The sequence below is a fragment of the Rhinopithecus roxellana genome, chromosome 16, assembly GCF_007565055.1.
Source record: "Rhinopithecus roxellana isolate Shanxi Qingling chromosome 16, ASM756505v1, whole genome shotgun sequence".
In the NCBI taxonomy this organism is placed as follows: Eukaryota; Metazoa; Chordata; class Mammalia; order Primates; family Cercopithecidae; genus Rhinopithecus; species Rhinopithecus roxellana.
In genome coordinates this window covers 70819972-70841235 of record NC_044564.1, presented here as the reverse complement: position 1 = coordinate 70841235, position 21264 = coordinate 70819972, and the positions used below count along the sequence as shown (strand labels likewise).

Sequence of the window (21264 nt, the reverse complement as noted above, 5' to 3'; positions counted from 1 at the left end):
GCAGCCCCAGTCAGGGGCCTATAAATAAAACTCCCATCTCCCTGGGACTGGAACACCTGGGGTAAGGGGTGGCTGTGGACGCAGCTTCAGCAGACTTAAATGTTTCTGCCTGCCAACTCTGAAGAGAGTAGCGGATCTCCCAGGACAGCTGTTGAGCTCTGCTGAGGGACAGACTGCCTCCTCAAGTGGGTCCCTGACCCCCATGCCTCCTGACTGGGAGACACCTCCCAGCAGGGGTAGACAGACACCTCATACAGGAGAGCTCCAGCTGGCATCTGGCAGATGCCTCTCTGGGATGAAGCTTCCAGAGGAAGGAGCTGGCAGCAATCTTTGCTGTTCTGCAGCCTCTGCTAGTAATACCCAGGCAAACAGGGTCTGGAGTGGACCTCCGGCAAACTCTAGCAGACCGGCAGAAGAGGGGCCTGACTGTTAGAAGGAAAACTAACAAACAGAAAGCAATAGCATCAATATCAACAAAAAGGATGCCCACATAAGAATCCCATCCAAAGATCACCAACATCAAAGACTAAAGGTAGATAAATTCATGAAGATGAGGAGAAAACAGTGCAAAAAGGCTGAAAATTCCAAAAAGCAGAATGTCTCTTCTCGTCCAAAGGATCATAACTCCTCACCAGTAAGGGAACAAAACTAGACAGAGAATGAGTTAGACAAATTGACAGAAGTAGGCTTCAGAAGGTGAGTAATAAGAAACTCCTCCAAGCCAAAGAAGCATGTTCCTACCCAATTTCAAGGAAGCCAAGAACCTTGATAAAAGGTTACAGAAACTGCTAACTAGAATAACCAGTTTAGAAAACAACATAAATGACCTGATGGAGGTGAAAAACACAGCACAAGAACTTGGTACACTAGTATCAATAGCCAAATCGATCAAGTGGAAGAAAGGATATCAGAGATTGAAGATCAACTTGATGAAATAAAGCATGAGGACAAGATTAGAGAAAAAAGAATGAAAGGAAACAAAACCTCCAAGAAATATGGGACTGTATGAAAATACCAAACCCTCTTTTGACTGGTGTACCTGAAAGTGATGGGGAGAATTGAACCAAGTTGGAAAACACTTTTCAGGGTATTATCCAGGGGAACTTCCCCAACCTAGAAAGACAGGCCAACATTCAAATTCAGGAAATACAGAGAACACCACAAAGATACTCCATGAGAAGAGCAATCCCAAGACATATAATCATCAAATTCACCAAGTTTGAAATGAAGCAAAAAATGCAAATGGCACCAAGAGAGAAAGGTTGGGTTACCCACAAAGGGAAGCCCATCAGACTAACAGTGGATCTCTGCAGAAACCCTACAAGCCAGAAGAGAGTGGAGGCCAGTATTCAACATTATTAAAGAAAATAATTTTCAACCCAGAATTTTATATCCAGCCAAACTAAGCTTCATAAGTGAGGGAGAAATAAAATCCTTTACAGACAAGCCAATACTGAGGGATTGTGTCACTACCAGGCCTGCCTTACAAGAGCTCCTGAAGGAAGCACTAAATATGCAAAGGAAAAACCGGTACCAGCCCCTGCAAAAATGTAACGAAATGTAGAGACCATTGACACTATGAAGAAACTGCATCCACTAATGTGCAAAATAACCAGCTAGCATCATAATGACAGGATCAAAGTCACACATAACAATATTAACCTTAAATGTAAATGGGCTAAATGCTCTAATTAAAAGACACAGACTGGCAAATTGGACAGTCAAGACCCATTGGTGTGCTGTATTCAGGAGACCCATCTCATGCAAAGACACACATAGGCTCAAAATAAAGGGATGGAGGAAGATCTACCAAGGAAATGGAAAGCACAAAAAAAAAAAAAAAAAAAAAAAAAAGAAAAGGGGTTGCAATCCTAGTCTCTGATAAAACAGAGTTTAAACCAACAAAGATCAAATAAGACCATGGCATTACATAATGGTGAAGGGATCAATGCAATAAGAAGAGCTAACTCTCCTAAATACATATGCACCCAATACAGGAGCACCCAGATTCATAAAGCAAGTTCTAAGAGACTTACAAAGAGACTTTGACTCCCACACAATAATAGTGGAAAACTTTAACACCCCACTGTCAATATTAGATAAATGAGACAAAATTAACAAGGATATTCAGTACTTGAACTCACCCCTGGACCAAGTGGACCTAATAGATACCTACAGAACTCTCTACTCCAAATTAAGAGAATATACATTCTTCTCAGCACATCATACTTATTCTAAAATTGACCACATAATTGGAAGTAAAACACTTCTCAGCAAGTGCAAAAGAACAGAAATCATAATAGTCTCTCAGGCCACAATGCAATCAAATTAGAATTCAGGATTAAGAAACTCACTGAAAACCACACAACTACATGGAAAATGAATAACCTGCTCCTGAATGACTACTGGGTAAATAACGAAATTAAGGCAGAAATAAATAAGTTATTTGAAACCAATGAGAACAAAGAGACAACGTACCAGAATCTCTGGGATACAGCTAAAGCAGTGTGTAGAGGGAAATTTATAGCACTAAATGCCCACAGGAGAAAATGGGAAAGATCTAAAATCAACACCCTAACATCACAATTAAAAGAACTAGAGAAGCAAGAGCAAACAAATTCAAAAGCTAGCAGAAACCAAGAAATATCTAAGATCAGAACAGAACTGAGAGAGATAGAAACATGAAAAACCCTTCAAAAAAAATCAGTGAATCCAGGAACTGGTTTTTTGAAAAGATTAACAGAGTAGACCACTAGCCAGACTAATAAAGAAGAAAAGAGAGAAGAGTCAAATAGGTACAATCAAAACTGATACAGGGGATATCACCACTGATCCCACAGAAATACAAACTACCATAAACACATCTATGCAAATAAATTAGAAAATCTAGAAGAAATGGATAAGTTCCTGGAAACATACATTCTCCCAAGACTAAACTAGGAAGAAGTCAAATCCCTGAATAAACCAATAACAAGTTCTGAAATTGAGGCAGTAATTAATAGCCTACCAACCAAAAAAAAAGCCCAGGTCAAGACGGATTCACAGCTGAATTCTACCAGAGGTACAAAGAGGAGCTTTTACCATTACTTCTGAAATTATTTCAAACAATAGAAAAAGAGGGATAACTCCCTAACTCCTTTTATGAGGCCAGCATCATCCTGATACCAAAACCTAGCAGAGACACAATGAAGAAAGAAAATTTCAGGCCAATGTCCCTGACGAATGTTAATACAAAAATCCTCAGTAAAATACTGGCAAACCGAATCCAGCAGCACATCAAAAAGCTTATCCACCACAATCAAGTTGGCTTCATCCCTAGGATGCAAGGCTGGTTCAACATTTGCAAATCAATAAATGTAATCCATCACATAAACAGAACCAATGACAAAAACCACATGATTATCTCAATAGATGCAGAAAAGACCTTCAACAAAATTCAAAAACTCTCAGTAAACTGGGTATTGATGGAACGTATCTCAATAAGAGCTATTTATGACAAACCCACAGCCAGTATCATACTGAATGGGCAAAAACTGGAAGCATTCCCTTTGAAAATCAGCAGAAGACAAGGATGCCTTCTCTCACCACTCCTATTCTACGTAGTACTGGAAATTCTGGCCAGGGCAATCAGGCAAGAGAAAGAAATAAAGGGTATTCAGTTAGGAAGAGAGGAAGTAAAATTGTCTCTGTTTGCAGATGACATGATTGTATATTTAGAAAACTCCATTGTCTCAGCCCCAAAACTTAAGCTGATAAGCAACTTCAGCAAAGTCTAAGGATATAAAATCAGTGTGCAAAAACCCCAAGCATTCCTATATACCAATATTAGAGAGCTAAATCATGAGTGAACTTCCATTGACAATTGCTACAAAGAGAATGAAACACCTAGGAATACAACTTACAAAGGATGTGAAGGACTTCTTCAAGGAGAACTACAAGCCATTTGCTCAAGGAAATAGAGGACACAAACAAGTGGAAAAACATTCCATGCTCATGGATAGGAAGAATCAGTATTGTGCGAATGGCCATACTGTCCAAAGTAATTTATAGATTCAGTGCTGTTCCCATCAAGCTACCATTGACTTTCTTCACAGAATTAGAAAAAACTGCTTTAAATTTGCTATGGAACCAAAAAAGAGCCTGTATAGCCAAGACAATCCTAAGCAAAAAGAGCAAAGCTGGAGGCATCGTGCTACCTGACTTCAAACTATACTACAAGTCTACAGTAACCAAAACAGCATGGTACTGATACCAGAACAGATATATAGACCAATGGAACAGGACAGAGGCCTCAAAAATAACACTACACATCTACAACCATCTGATCTTTGACAAACTTGACAAAAACAAGCACCGGAGAGAAGATTCCCTATTTAATAAATGGTGTTGGGAAAACTGGCTAACCATATGCAGAAAACTGAAACTGGACCTCTTCCTTACACTTTATACAAAAATTAACTCAAGATAGATTAAAGACCTAAACGTAAGACCTAAAACCATAAAAACCCTAGAAAAAAAACTAGGCAGTACCATTCAGGACATAGGCATGGGCAAAGACTTTATGACTAAAACACCAAAAGCAATGGCAACAAAAGCCAAAACTGACAAATGGGAGCTAATTAAACTAAAGAACTTCTGCACAGCAAAAGAAACTATATCAGAGTGAAAAGGCAACCTACAGAATGGGAGAAAATTCTTGCAATCTATCCATCTGACAAAGGGCTAATATCCAGAATCTACAAGGAACTTAAATTTACAAGAAAAATATAACCCCATCAAAAAGTGGGTGAACAGACACTTAAAAGAAGACATGTATGCAGCCAACAAACATATGAAAAAAAGCTCATCACTGGTCATTAGAGAAATGCAAATCAGAATCACAATGCGAGCCGGGTGCGCTGGCTCATGCCTGTAATCCTAGCGTCTTGGGAGGCCAAGGCAGGCGGATCATCTGAGTTTGGGAGTTCAAGACCAGCCTGATCAACATGGAGAAACCCTATCTCTATTAAAAATAAAAAAAATTAGCCAGGTGTGGTGACACATGCCTATAATCCCAGCTACTTAGGAGGCTGAGGTGGGAGAATCACTTGAACCCAGGAGGTGGAGATTGAGGTGAGCGATGATCTCCCATTACACACACAGTGAGATACCATCTCACACCAGTCAGAATGGTGATCATTAAAAAGTCGGGAAACAACAGATGCAGAGAAATAGAGATGCTTTTACACTGTTGGTGGAATTGTAAATTAATTTGACCATTGTGGAAGACAGTGTGGCAATTCCTCAGGGATCTAGAACCAGAAATACCATTTGACCCAGCAATCCCATTACTGGATATATACCCAAAGGATTAATAAATCATTCTATAAAGGCACATGTACACATATGTTTATTGCAGCAGTATTCGCAATAGCAAAGACTTGGAACCAACCCAAATGCCCATCAATGACAGATTGGATTAAGAAAATGTGACACTTATACACCATGGAATACTATGCAGCCATAAAAAAGAATGATTTCATGTCCTTTGCAGGGACATGGATGAAGCTGGAAACCATCATTCTTAGCAAACTAACATAGGAACAGAAAACCAAACACCGCATGTTCTCACTCATAAGTGGCAGTTGAACAGCGAGAACACATGGACACAGGGAGCGGAACATCACACACTGGGGCCTGTTGAGGGGTGGAGGGCAAAGGGAGGGATAGCATCAGGGGTAATACCTAATGTAGATGATGGGTTGATGGGTACAGCAAACCACCATGACACATGTATACCTATGTAACAAACCTGCATGTTCTGCATATGTATCCCAGAACTAAAATTATAATAAAACAAAAAACAATTAGCCAGGTGTGGTGGCGCATGCCTGTGGTCCCAGCTACTGGAAAGGTTGAAGCAGGAAGATGGCCTGAGCCCAGGAGGTTGAGACTACACTTAGCCGTGATTGCGCCACTGCACTCTAGCCTCCAAAAAAAAGGAAAAAAAAAGAAAAAATTTCAAAGTAAATAAGAGATCAAGTAAAATTTTCCTTTAAATATTTTAGGATTTGTTTTCTTAACTACAGTTCAACAATTGTTTTTTTCTTTTGCAAGAAACTTAGCATTTAATGAACAAATCTTGAGGTACACTTGCTGAGTTTTGACAAAATCATGTGCCTATTTAACCCAAGTCCCTATGAAGATGAAGAACACTGCCAGTTCCAGTTCTCCAGGACGTTTCTGCATGCCCCTTCGCCCTCACTGCCTTCTCTCACTCTCAGTGGGAACCCCTGATCTGACTTTTTTTTCCCACTAAAGATTAGTTTTTCTGTTCTAGAAATTCATATAAATTAAATCATAAAGTATGTACTCTTTTGATTAATTCTTTCTGCATTTTTTTTTTTAATTTTAAGACAGGGTCTCGCTCTGTTGTCCTGGCTGGAGTGCAGTGGGGTGAAAATGGCTCACTGCAGCCTCAGTCCTCTGGACTCAAGTGTTTCTTTTGCCTCAGCTTCCCAAGTATCTGGGACTATAGGCACATGCCACCACACCCAGATAACTTTTGTATGTTTTTTTGTAGATTCAGGGTTTTGCTGTGTTACCCAGGCTGGTCTCAAACTCCTAGGCTCAAGGGATCTGCACACTTCAATCTTCCAAAGTGCTGGGATTACAGGAGTACACCACACCCGGCCAGCAAAATATTCTTGAGATTCGTTTATGCTGTTGTGGTTGTGCAAGTGGTTCATTCCTTTTTACTGCTGAGTGGTATCCTGTTGAATGATAATAACACAGTTTATCTACTTTCCTACTGATGGACCACCTGGGCTGTTTCTCCTTTTCAGTTTTATGAATGAGCTTCTGTGAACATTCTTACCCAACTCTTTTTGTGAATATATGGTTTTTATTTCTTTTGGATAAATACCTAGTAATGGATAAGAAACCTCCATACTTTCCCAAAGTGGTTGTACCATTTTACATTGTCACCAATAATGCGTGAGAATTTCAGTTTCTCCACTTTAACAACAGTAGGTTTTGTTGTTGTTTTTCTTTTTCATTTTACCTATTCTGGTCTATGTGTTGTGGGATCTCATTTTGGTTTAAATTTGCATTTCTGTGATTACTAACGATGTTAAGCATTTTTGTATATGTTTGTTGGCCATTTTTATATCTTTGTGATATGTATATTCAAATCTTTGCCTAGCTTTTCGGTTTTCTTTATTACTCAGTTGTAGATGATCTTTCTATATCCTGGATACCAGCCCTTTGCAAACATTGTCTCCAAGTGTGTGGCTTATCTATTTTCTCAATGATATCTTTCAATGAATGGAAGTATTTGACTTCGATAAATGTCTAATTTACCAGTTCCTTCCATTATGGTTATTACTTTCTGTGATCTAAGAAATCTTTGCCTTCTTTCAAGTCATAAAGACATTCTCTTATATTTTCCTCTAAAAAGTTTATAATTCTAGCTCTTATATTTAGGTTTATAATCTAGCTCAAATTATGTATGTGCATGAGAGATAGGGTTGAAGTTCAGGGGTTTGTTTTTAAATCCAGTTTCCACCTTTCGTTCATTTAGGAAGTGCCACACAGGACACATGTATAGGAATCTAGCTGGTGGGTTTTTATCTCAGTTTGCAAGTTTGCTGCTGGGGCAGGCCACAGTCCAGTGAACAAAACTGACCCATCTATGAGCTTGCTCTGTTTTTGCATGCAATCATGTGTTGATTGCCCATCGTGTGCCATGCACTGAGGCAGTGGTATATGAACCCCCCGCTGTGGGGAAGCCAGACTCTGAGCAGGGGCTGCAAGTGTGTGGTGTGTGAGTGTGGGAAAGAGTAACGTGAATATGGACTTGCCAGGGGGTCCAGGAAGACCTGGTAGGGGGGATTTTTGAAATCAAACTTCAAGGAAGTAGTAGGGAAGGCTAGGAATAGGCTTTCAGGCAGAGTGAGGCTTTCCCCGGGCCTCATAAAAAGGAGTAGTGCAGAGTTAGAACATTCCAGAGTTGCACCTTCCTTCCCCCAGAGGATTGGCTCTCCAAGAATTGAAAGAGTTGTGGACATGTTTCTTTCTGTGTCCCCCTCTGAGGTGATGAGGCCATTGCCAGAATCCTACCCCATGCCTCCCAGGGATGCCTTGACCAATTGTACTTTCTTGAAGAGGTTTCTGTAATTAATCTAAACATTTTTTCACAGAAGAAATTCTTTTTTTTTTTTTTTTTTTTTTTGAGACGGAGTCTCGCTCTGTCGCCCAGGCTGGAGTGCAGTGGCCAGATCTCAGCTCACTGCAAGCTCCGCCTCCCAGGTTCACGACATCCTCCTGCCTCAGCCTCCCGAGTAGCGGGGACCACAGGCACCCGCCACCTCGCCCGGCTAGTTTTTTGTATTTTTTAGTAGAGACGGGGTTTCACCGGGTTAGCCAGGATGGTCTCGATCTCCTGACCTCGTGATCCACCCGTCTCGGCCTGGGATTACAGGCTTGTGTGCTGGGATTACAGGCTTGAGCCACCACGCCCGGCCACAGAAGAAATTCTTTTACCTTTTGATTGACAAGGTAGGAGGGGCCAGAAGAGCCCATGAGGTGCTCTCCAGTAGCCACTGAACATATCCTTTGCTGCTCTCTCCCATCCCTCAGCTCTGGCTCTTGCTGGCATCCCTCCTGCCCACTCAGCCTGATGCCTGCTTGCCCATTCCAACAGGGCTCCTCTAATCAGCACCTGCCATCACTTGTCCTTAGCCTTGCATTGCTGCTGATCAAAGTCCCAACACTGGGCCACCTGAGTCCAGCAGGGCCTCTCCTTGGCATTACTACTCCTGGAATCAAGTCTGCAACTCTTTAACATCCCCTTCAGCACACTCCCTAGAGTACGCTGTACACACCTTGAATCTTTTTTTTTTTTTTTTTTTTTTTTTTGCCAGAGTTTTGCTCTTGTTGCCTAGGCTGGAGTGCAATGTCACGGTCTTGGCTCATTGCAACCTCTGCCTCCCAGGCTCAAGTGATTCTCCTGCCTCAGCCTCCCAAGTAGCTGGAATTACAGATGCCCACCACCACACCCAGCCAATTTTTGTATTTTTAGTAGAGACGGGGTTTCACCATGTTGTCCAGGCTGGTCTTGAACTCCTGACCTCAGGTGATCCACCTGCCTTGGCCTCCCATAGTGCTGGGATTACAGGCATGAACCACACCTTGAATCTCTTCCTAGCTTCTAGTCATGCCTCGTGCTCTCTCTGTCTGTAGATGCCCTGGGTCAAGGCCAGCAGACCTCACTCTGATTCTTCTCTCCCCTCTCAAGATGTCTCTTTAATATCATCCATCTGCCCTCTTTAATCATGCCTTCTTGCCAGTCCAGCCTCTTTTTCCACCAATTATTTTTGTTCATCAGAGTATTCCTATCTGTGAATCTGTTCCTCTATATTTGCAAGACGATCTGATTTTAGTTCTTCCACCCACTACCCCATGATGACCACCCCAGAGTTAACATTTCTTGAGTACCTCCTGGGTAATTTCTTGCTGCTTTCACCACCAGATTTTTCAGAATCATGGTCTTTTGTCTCTTGCACCACTTCTTCAGCATTGAGTCCTTGGTCCCACCCCAGCTGCTCTACTAAAGCTGTTTTCTAGCCACCAAATAAGATGTCTTTTTCCCAGCTCTCATGACTTTTGATTCTTCTGTGGCATCAAACTGTTGAACATGTAAAAGTCTTTTCTTTGTTTGATCCCTGTGACAGAGTTTTCTTACTTTTTGTCAGTTTTCCTCCCAGAAACTTATTTTCCTTCTTTGCAAATATGGTTTCTCCAAGGTTTTGTTTTTATTCCTTCCTCTTCTCTTCTGGCAACTTCATTCATATGGCTTCGTTGTTGTTCCAGATGTCTTCCAAACGTGTGATTCTACAAGTCATCATGTTCAACAACCTGTGGACATTTCCATCAGAATTCTCTTCTGTTCTCTTTCCCTTCCTGCACAGATTTTCACCCCACCCCCTATCCTAACCCAGCGTTTTGGCAGGCGTGGCTTAATTGATCAAGGTAGTCTTTTTCACTGAACTTGGTGGTAGCCTCTTAATCTTTCCAGCGTAGCACTCAGGCAGCGACTGCTAGTTGGTATATCATTTGCACCTATTTGTTATATGTGTACCAGATAACCATTAAGGTTGCTTTTCTCCAACTTATATTTCAGGGGTTGGCCTTGCTTTCTGTTACCCAATTTCTAGTTGCCTGAGGGGTCAGTCCTTGTCAGAGGTTCTGGTTTACTTATTTATTTTCTTAGACGGAGTCTCCCTCTGTCGCCCAGGCTGGAGTGCAGTGTCGCCATCTCAGCTGACTGCCTCTCAGGTTCAAATGATTGTCCTGCCTCAGCTTCCTGAGTAGCTGGAATTACAGGTGCCCACCACCACACCTGGCTAATTCTTGTATTTTTAGTAGAGATGAGGTTTCACCATGTTGGCCAAGCTGGTCTTAAACTCCTGACCTCAAGTGATTCACCTGCCTCATCCTCCCAAGGTGCTGAGGTTACAGGCGTGAGCCACCACACCCGACTAAGTTCTGGTTTATGATCCCTGATCATTTCACTGGCACCATGAGTGGGGTATAAGCCAGAGTTATTCAGATTTCTCACACTGTTCTGATTCTTTAAAGATCTTAATAGACAAGGTGTAAGTAGGGAGTGTGAGGTATCTTGCCTCAAGATTGCTGTAAAGTATATCTATGTCTAAAAGTTGTCTTAGTTTGCAATTCACAAAACTATTCTCACTTGTCCTTTGGCCTCCGGATCTATCATAAACAAAAGATAACAACTTTTAGTAAATAAATATTTTAAAAGTTTATAAACCACTGCAGGTAAACACAAATGTACTTTAGGAAAAGTGTGGGCTTTATTCTTTCCCTGAGGCTAATTGGATTGTGGGGTTGTTAAGACAAAACACCATTCCAGAGACATAGATCCTCCTTTGAGAAGGCCTTGCCTGTAGCATCCAGAGTTTTTGCTATTCCAGGCAGCCTAGAATCATTCTAAGCTATTAGCATGGAAGGATGACTTTTATGACTTGGTGTTTGGCGATCCTGGGCAGCTTCCCCTCTCCTAGGTGGAGAATGTATTTTTTGCACTGCTTTCCTCCCTTGCACAGCAGCTGTGACAGGTCGCAAGCTCTTAACTACTGAGTAAAAGGAAAAATGGGCTGCAAATCCTTTAAGAGTCTGAACTTTGGGTTTGAAATTGGATTGTAAGTGGAAGTCAGGCATGTGGGAGGTGATTGGGCCCTGGGGTGAAGACTGCTGCTGACCAGCTGTGTGACCTTGGGCAGTAACTCAGCATCCACATCTGTATAATGAAGCAGTAGGGCTGGCTGATCTCTAGGGTTCTCCTAGATCTAGCATTCCATTTTCTTTATTTCCCTGGTTATTACCATTATTACTTTATCTAATGACACTTGTTTAAGCAGCAAAGAAAGTTCTGTGGGAAATCAGAATTTTAAAGAGGAGTGGAATTGTATCTATTTGTTGGTCTGTATTGGGATATTTTTAGGCTCAGTGGGAAAGAGGAGAATGTCTTGGAAGATTCTGAGTGTAGCTGAGGGAACTTGGAAAGGCAGACAGACTATTTATTGACTGCCCTTAGGTTTATCAGAGCAGCCAGAAAAGAGATTTGGTACAGGCTGGCATTCCATCAAGCCATGTTATGTACGGCTGTGATTTAAAAGCATAGGCTTTGAAATCAGGCTGACCTGGGCGTCCAGTCATGGCTTCATCACCTTCTGGTTATGTGGCCTTAAGCAGGATAACATCTTCTTAGCACTGGTTTTCTTATTTGTAAAATGGTGATGATAGTGCCTTGCCCATTGCATTGCTGTGAAGATTAGATGCAATAGTATACAAAACTCTTAGCCTGTGTGGTGCATGGTAATTGTTCCATAAATTAGCCTATTAATTACAGCATGCTTGCTTTGGACAGGGCTAGGCATTTGAACTCCAGTACCTGATTTAATCCACATAAGTAGAAATTGTTATCTGCAGATTAAAGAGGAGAAGATTGAAGTTCAGAGGAGTTAAGTGGCTTTCTCAGTGTTACGCAAGTAGTGAGTAGCAGAGCTAGGATTGTGAACCAGATCTTCCTGCCTCTGAGCCCCTTTCCACAATGTACCCTGCCTCCTTGAGTGAAGGAGAACCCTCTTCACTGCCCACATCAGGCTAGGCTCAGGAGGGGATCCAGAAGACTAGTGAAGGCAAGACAAGTCATGAGTATCCTACGAGATGCTGCCCTTTTTATAGATTAGATTCTAAAAAACTACTGAAAGTTCATATGTTTGAAAAGCCCAAAGTCATGTTATACCAGCTACTGTTCAAGCTTCCAGTTGGTGGCAGGGGGAATGGTCGTGCGTTTGTTTTGATGAATAGCTTTGTTTGCAACCAAGAAAATTCTTAACATGGAAGTTGAGACTGGTCATGTGCTTACACCCATAATCCCAGCACTTTGGGAGGCCGAGGCAGGAGGATTGTTTGAGCCCAGGAGTTTGAGACCAGCCTGGGCAACATGGCAAAACCCCATCTCTACAAAAAATAAAAAAATTAGCCAAGTTGGACAGTGGTGCATGCCTGTAGTCCCAGCTACTCGGGAGGCTGAGGTGGGAGGATTGCTTAAGCCCAGGAATTTTGAGGCTTCACTGAGCTATGATTGTGCCACTATACTCCACTCCCGGTGACAAAGTCAGTCCCTGTCTCTAAAAGACACACACACACACAAAAGTTTAAAAGTAGAGGATCATGCAAGGCTGTGCAGTAGAAGAAGAGGTGGGGGCATAATCCCATGTACACTCTGAGCAGAAGAGTCACAGCCAGTAACTGTGTCATGGGATCTTCAGCAGCTTTGTGGGGAGTCAGGGGTGGTAGTGGTAGCATTGAAGATGGGCCTGGAAGACAGAGAAAAGTGAGAGTGGCAGGAAAGTGAGCAGCTGCAGCTAGTGTTCCAAGTGCATAAAATTGAAATTTGGTGCTATAGATCGAGATGAATTATGGAAGTAAGAAAAACTGCTTTATTTTTTATTTGTTTTAATGCCTATGATTATGTCATATGAAGACAGGTCAGAGAGAGTTTAAGAAAGAGACTGATATTGAATTAGTCAACAAAAAATATTTTTTAGTGTCTTTATCTTTCCTACACTTTTAGAGAAAACTTCCAGTACCCAAGTGCTTACAGTTCTTTTGTCTGTACCTTTGAATTTTAGATCTGCACTTTCCCATTCATATTTTTATGGCTTCATTGTTGTTCCAGATGTCTTCCAAACGTGTGATTCTACAAGTCATCATGTTCAACAGCCTGTGGACATTTCCATCAGAATTCTCTTCTCTTCGTTTCCCTTCCTGCGCAGATTTTCACCCCACCCCCTATCCTAATGCAGGGTTTTGGCAGGCATGGCTTAATTGATCAAGGTAGTCTTTTTCACTGAACTTGGTGGTAGCCTCTTAATCTTTCCAGCGTAGCACTCAGGCAGCGACTGCTAGTTGGTTGCATTTGCACCTATCTGTTATATGTGTTGACCATTTGGAATATGTCTGGTCTGAACTGAAAGAAATGTACAAGATACTGGATTTTGAAGTATAGTAAGAAAGTAAAATATCTCATTAATAATTTTTAAATGGATGTTGAAGTGATATTTTAGGTATATTGGGTTAAATGAAACATTAATACATTAAATTCACTTGCTTCTTTTTTACCTTTTTTAAAAGTTTTAGTTTTTTTTGGAGATACTACGTCTCCCAGGCTGGAGTGCAGTGGCTATTCTCAGTCACAGTCATAGCACACTGTAGCCTTAAACTCCTGAACTCAAGTGATCCACCCTCCTCAGCCTGCTGAGCAGCTGGGACGATAGGCAGGTGCCACTATGCCTGGCTTTTTTTACCCTTCTAATATGGCTACTATAATAGAAAATTAAAAATGACATATATGACATGGCTTGCATTGTATTTCCATTCGATGATGTTATTCTAGAGGAACCTCTTCTTCTTTTTTTTTTTTAAAAAACTTTTTTTTTCTTACCAGTGTACCAGGGCAGTTGTTACATTCTTTTTTTTTTTTTTTTTTTTTTTGAGACGGAGTCTCGCTCTGTCGCCCAGGCTGGAGTGCAGTGGCCAGATCTCAGCTCACTGCAAGCTCCACCTCCCAGGTTCACGCCATTCTCCTGCCTCAGCCTCCCAAGTAGCTGGGACTACAGGTGCCCGCCACCTCGCCCGGCTAGTTTTTTGTATTTTTTAGTAGAGACGGGGTTTCACTGTGTTAGCCAGGATGGTCTCGATCTCCTGACCTCGTAATCCACCCGTCTCGGCCTCCCAAAGTGCTGGGATTACAGGCTTGAGCCACCGCCCCCGGCCCAGTTGTTACATTCTTAAAGTTCTGTTATCCATTCTAGGATTGCCTGAGAGTCATAGATGACTTGAGCTCGTTGTATGTCAGGAAGTGTACCTGGTCATTTGGAAGTGATAGACACCTATCCTATATCTATGATTGGTTCGTGTACACCATTCTGAACTTCAGATTTTTCATCTACATAACGGAGATACTAGAACAGATATTCCCTATGCCCCCTTTCAATTTAAAAATTCTGTGATTCTAGGCTAGGCGTGGTGGCTCATGCTTGTGATCCCAGCACTTTGTGTGGCTGAAATAGGTGGATTGCTTGAGCTCAGGAGTTCAAAACCAGCTTGGGAAGCATGGTGAAACCCCATCTCGACAGAAAATACAAAAATTACCCAGGCATGGTTTTGCATGTCTGTGGTCCCAGCTACTTGGGAGGCTGAGGTGGGAGGATTGCTTGATCCTAGGAGGTTGAGGCTGCAGTGAGCTGTGATGGCACCACTGCACTCCAGCCTGGATGACAGAGTGAGACCTTGTCAGAAAAAACAAAACAAAACAAAAAAAACCAAAACAACAACAACAACAAAAAACAATTCTATGATTCTAGCTTGGAGCCAGTGCGCAGAATCAAGTATTGTTCATTATTTCTGGGTTCCATCGTAAGGTCTCTACTACTTTCTTTTCCAAGTATCAGAAAGTCAATGTTATGTCCTTTGACCCCTGGGAATTGTGAATTCTGGAGTGAAAAGACTTTAGAGAGTTCTGTTCTGGTAGGCTAAATAAACCTCCTCTCTCCCTTTTCCTTCCTGGCCCATGGCTCCATCTGGGTTTGTTTGCGTGTGTACCTGAGCAAGGTGGTGAGGGGAGCTCTTGAAATGACACAAGTATCACAGAGCTTGAAGAAGTTTCAGTTCTTTGGATCACGGCTTCCAAGCTTCATTTTAAACACCCTAGTCAGGGCAATTCTACAAACTTTCTTTAGATACTAATTAGTTCTTAAACATTGAGAAATCTGTCTTTACCTTTTTGACTCTACTAATGTTAGAATGAATTATTTTCTGTTTCTTGATAACTTCTAGATATCTTTCTTTCAGCAGATCATCCTCTTATACACTGTTCATCCATCTATTGAATACATATATAATATTGGCTAGCTTCCAAAACAAAAAGATGTCAGACTTGATCTTTATCCTTGAGGGATTCCTGGTTAATGAGGGTTGGGTAGATCACCAGTGAGAAGACATGGTGCTGGGTATCTTGAGAGGGGTATTCAGGGCGTTCATGGTGCAGGTAGGGAAAGGAGATGACTCCATGAGCACACTCAGGCAATGAAACATTTATTTTTGCATAAGAGGTTTTGATATTTCAAAGTGAGACAAGGTTTCAGTTAACCAGCAATAAGGCAAAGTCTGCTCTATAAATATGTTGATATAATTCCATTTAATGGAACATCAATGTCTGGGTAGAAGCTTGTTGCTCTACTGAAATCACCTTTCATGATGCCGATCATATTGCAGTATTTTGCCATTAAATGTATTTTTCTTTTGGAATAAATCCTTATAGTGTGTTACATTTTTTAAAAGTAACAATATGGAAAGGGGGTTACATGAAAGTAGTTTTACCAGTTTAAAAAACAGGGGCACTGAAAAGGGAAAATATCACTCTGCCTGTGGAGCTTGTTTTATTGTAAGTGCCTGAAACTAAGTTATCCTGAATAAAATCTTGACTTTTCTTTTAGAGTGTGGGTGAATAAAATATACATGCAGAGGTATTTTTGGTAGCCAGTGCTTCTTGGCTTTTGATTTGAGGTTTGTAGGAATCCTAAAAAGATAGGGTACTGGCTGGCTCAAATTGAAATCTCAGATAGTTGGACTGATTGTGAGCACAGAAATGGCAATAATACTTAACATGTATCTGCTGTGGGAGATGGGTTGTTTGTTTACTATGCACACAGAACAATTTATCTCTTGAATGTACAAAAGACACTTTAAAGCACTCAATTATGTGCCAACAATTAGGAGATATTTTATTAAAAGTGTTATGACATAGAAATACATAGCTTTGTACATTAAATGCCAAGAATGTGCATTCTGAAAAAGAAAAACCAAACTTTTATCTATTGTATTTAACATTGTGAAATTTAGATATTCATACTATAAGGACGGCATATTTGTGAAAGATTTTCCTTGTCGATGATGAGGAATATCTAAAATATTTACCATGAATCAATACTGCTTTTACAATACAAATAAAAAGTAAGTGAGACAATTTCATGCCATCTTAAGGCATTTCTGATAACAAATCTATAGGTGAGAAGAAAATAAGTAGGGATATCTCTAATGGTACTTGTTAATATGCAATTCTAGCCATATGAACAGTACAGGTGTTGATGATTTTTCTCTGGGGAGTAGATTGAAGAGAGGTACATAGTAACCACAGTGGTGGCAGTAATATTTATATAAAAGGTTGAACTTACTAACAGGAACAGCATGCCAGCTGTTGCCTGGAAAATAGCTTTACATTAGAACAGTGAGGAGTCCTTGGTTTCTTTCTCTGATTTTATCTCCCTTCCCCCATGTACTGCCCCAAAGTATTGCATTTTAGTTTCTGTGATTAAAAATCAGTCCAGTGTGAAAATGGGAAAACAATTCTATGCCATTCCTGAAGGAACCAAGTTGGAAAACACCTTTTGCTGATGTGCTGGTGCCTGATGATGAGAGGGATCCCAGCTGGATTGTGAAGATTGTATGTGGGCATATACAAAATTGATAAACTGCCTTCACTTAGTTTTTGACAGTTTTAACAGCTGCCTCAGTCCAGCTGTAAGTGGTAAGTAAGTAAGTAAGCTTCATTTACTATCAAGCATGTAAAATGGAAAAACTCACTATAAATTATAACTGCTAAATACTATCTATTTATCATTTGTTCATTTCATCCCTAGGCATAAAGTTTATTTAATCATTCACTTATACATGCAGTCTTTCATTCAATAAATATTTACTGAATGTGCTAGTATACAGTAAACATTTACTGAATGAAAAATTCAGGATATAATACATAGAGATGTACATCATGTAAAATGAACAGTGGACAAGGTTGAAAAATGTACAATGTACACGTACAGTGTAGCAGTGAACAAGGCTGATAAAGGCCCTGAGCGTGACAGATGAGACAATAAACAAACTCGCCAACAGACATGCCAATCACAGGTAGCTGTAAGTGATGGGACAGGCACACGCAGGGTGATGGGAGAAAATATGTGCACACGCAGGGAAGATTGGTGGGGAGACGGGATGCAACAGTGGGGTGGTTCCTGGGTATAAGATGATTGGGGAAAGTCTTTCTAAGGCTGTAATAACTGAGGTGAGACCTGAAAGAATGAATGAAGGAGACTTTCGATGTGAAAGTGGTTTCACATAGTCAGTGGTGTTTGGTGGACTCAGAACTAAGGTGGTTTTGCTTTGAATGATGTCATTTGTGTACACTGATGATATTCTGAGTTGACTCAGGAGTCAACCAGTTAGAAAAGACACTGGCTGGCCCTATTGGAGAGCCTTAGGGCACCCTGTTAGGTCAGTAGTAAGCCCTGAATTCCTGGGCTGTTGGGAGACCTCAGGGGAGGACCTGAGGCAGCTGGGTGGCACTCGGAGAGCTTGGGGACACAGCCGTTTCTCTGTTATAGTATGGAATTATTTCCATGCTTACACAAGCAATGTGGCATCTGTAACAGCTTGTGTGTAATTCTGTGATCCAAGGAATTTTTATTAACCTATTGTAGTTACAGACCACCTTTATATTCTGGCCACTTCACATAGTTTAGTGGAAAAAAAGTAAGGGTTGAATTCTGGTCTTCAGTATTGGCAGTCATAAGATTTTGCAGTCTGAGTCACATTTGGCAGAAGTACTCTTAGCAAATTGAATTTATTTCTCCCAAGAAGGTAATCAACCTAACTCTGTGTCTTTTATAGGCGGCATCACTGTCCACATCTCCCTACCAAGATTTATGATAAAACAGAGAAACCATGTCTTCTCTCCGAATATACCGAGAACTACCCTTTCTATCACTCTTACCTGCCCAGAGAGTCCTTCAAGCCAAGGCGGGAGTACCAGAAAGGGTCTATACCAATGGAAGGCCTGACTACATCAAGGTGAGGGCAAACAGTATTAATGTATATGGGTACATACAACACTAATGTAGTAACATGCAGTGCTAACGTATAATATTAATGTGTTGTGCTAATGTATTAATATGCAGTATCAACATATAATATTAATGCCTTAATGTACTATATCTCTGAGAGAAAATCCTGCATTTATGAGCCTTCTCAGTTTTTTCCAAATTTTCTGTTAAAGAGAAAGGATTCTTGCTTGCTGAAGTAAAGGGTGGGGAAAGGCTGGATTAATTTATATAATAAAGGATTGGAGGTTAAGAAAAATATTTAAGGGATGGAAAGAGTGGGGCAAGTTTTGGGCTTTGTTACATGAAAAGCTCCAGGCCAGCTTGGGTAGGTGGCGGGTGGTGGTGGTGGTGGTGGTGAAAGAGAACTTGGCAATAGAGAAAAAGTAAGCTTTTTTTTTCCCCTTAAGATTATTCTGTAAATTTTGAATTGGGGTTCTCCTGAATGTTCTTCAAGAAATATGAACAAATAATGTTTTTCTTTTAAATTATTCTTGACTCCCAAACTAAGATTGTTTAGCTCTAGTTCTGTGTGGAGGCTAAGTCACACAGTTCAGTCTATTAGTGTTGCAGAGGTGTTTGTACTGAGGGGGTGCAGAAAAGTTATCAGTTCAGGGTTGTTCTACGGGCAAGGCTCTTGCAGGTTCTGCTGTGGACAACTCAGTGAGTGACCTGTGACTGGTGATCTAGTAGAGCAGAAACATCTTTGAGTGCAGTTGGGCAGTCTCAGATTGTGTAGTTTTGTCCTCAGCTGAGCCCTGAAAGACTGATGTGTTCTCTGCCTTCCCTGTTCCTCATCCCCGTAAAGGGCAGGGTTGCTGTGAGGTGGGGATGATGGTGAATGTTGACTGTTCCAGCACAGTGCTTGCACATCAGTGCCTCAGACCTGGTGACTTTTCTTCCTATTGTTCCCCTTTTGCTTCATAATTTTGTGCTAGTAAAGGTCCCAGATGGTTTAGGTGAAGCAGAACCATTCTAATTCATTCTGCCTTCAGGTTTGTTCCAGAATAGGACTGGAAATATCTCTTGAGACTGTGAGTTGGAGGTACTCTTCTCTACACAACACTGCCATCTTCTAAATCCACAGGAAGTCCATGTCTGGGTAATGGGGTAGGAGCACCCACAATGGGAGAAATGAAGCCAAAGGATTCCTGAGCTTAGTGGAAACCACTGGATAGGGGCTTGAGAATGAGAGTGAGTTGAGGGCCTTGTCTGATCCTTGAGTTGAACCAGGCCACTTTAAAAAAATTTTTTTTAAAACAAGGTTTCCTTCTGTAGCCATGGCTGGAGTACAATGGTGTGCATCACTCAGTGCAGCCTTGAATTTCTGGGCTCAAGTGATCCTCCCCGCTCAGTCTCCTAGTAACTGGGACTACAGGCATGGGCCACTATGCCCAACTAATTCTTAAACTTTTTGTAAAGACAAGGTTTTGCTGTATTGCTAAGGCCAGATGATTATGTTTATTCTAACCATTTATCTTAAATGATTTGGTTTAAACAGTGTTTCTGTTTTGGAACACTCTGGTTAAACCGAGTGTTCCAAATCATCTTAAATGATTTGGTTTAAACAGAGTGTTTCTGGGTCCTGATGTATTAAAACATTGTAGTTTATGCAGCTGTTTTTTCAACCTATGATTTATTAAACAATATGAACACTAAAGTTTGGGCTTCATTTTGCCAGGAAAACAGTATTCTTTGTCTCTGAGAGTCTGAAGACCCTAATAAGAAGTGTGAACCATTTCTGAGCATTGCTTTTGTTTTAGGAAGCCCTGGTCAACACCAAGTAAGAGTCCTAGGCACCTGTATAAGGGACATGTAATCAGTAGGAAAGGATAAGAGTAGTACTGAGGGGTGGCTTGCAAATATCTTGTTCGATCTCCAGGGGTGGGTCTTTTTATCTCTTTATATCCAGTTTGCAGGAAATGAAGAACACTTTGTGAGATGTCTCGTTGGCTTCAGACATTGATATATTTCCTATTCTGAAAGTATAGACAGGGATGATTTGAAGGTTGGTTGGTGCGGGTTGCTTTGTTAGCTGCCCAAAGCTTAGGATAATGAGGACAAACCCTTGGTCTAGGGTGGGAGCCCTGCCCCAACATCTAGCTCTGAGGCCCCCAGATGCAACTCCAGATAGCCTCCCTCCTCCTGATGGTGCTTCGCTAAACAAAAACTTACCCTCTGACCTGTCCTACATTATCTTTGCCTTGTGTCACTTACAACAATAAACATATCACCCAGAAGTCCCCTCTGCCTCTCCCAGAGCCAGAGTAACAATAAATATCATGTACGTCAAGTGTGGCTAAAGTAGAGGAAAGCAGACTGTGCAAGAATTTCCAAAATAAGCTGTTAATGAACGTAAGGGCCTTAAAAAGAAAAAGTGTAGGATCAAGGTTATACACAGGGAGGAAAAAGAGCAGATATGAATCTCTTTTTATTTCCTACCCTAAAAAGAGAAGTAAGGGGAAAATGAGTAGAAGACATCTGTGTTCTCTTTTCTACCACAATTTCATTATTTCTCAACCCTGTGCCTGCCATGACGGGCACTATTTTTCGTAGATTGAGAACAAAATTATGCCACTGTCAGGAAATGTAGGGAAGCTACCATCTGGTGTTTCCCTGAAGGCTTACAGGGGAAGGGATGCGTCAGCCCCGTGTCTGCACACCCCTGTGTCTGCACGGATTGTCGTCACCCCTCTGCTCTTAGGACTCTTATTACTGGAACATCCCACCCACTTCTTTATCTAAACATTGACCTTGC

The 21264-nt window shown here is 41.3% G+C and overlaps 1 protein-coding gene across 3 annotated transcripts in view; it reads left to right on the top strand.

Annotated features, from left to right (window-relative positions):
- Positions 1-21264, top strand: part of SAXO1 (stabilizer of axonemal microtubules 1) — a 131162-nt gene that overhangs the window by 89688 nt on the left and 20210 nt on the right. For all 3 annotated transcript variants that reach the window (XM_010365719.2, XM_010365718.1, XM_010365716.2), the window contains exon 2: positions 18298-18477. In XM_010365719.2, coding sequence (XP_010364021.1) covers positions 18298-18477 — 180 coding nt within the window. The remainder of the gene's footprint in view (positions 1-18297; positions 18478-21264) is intronic.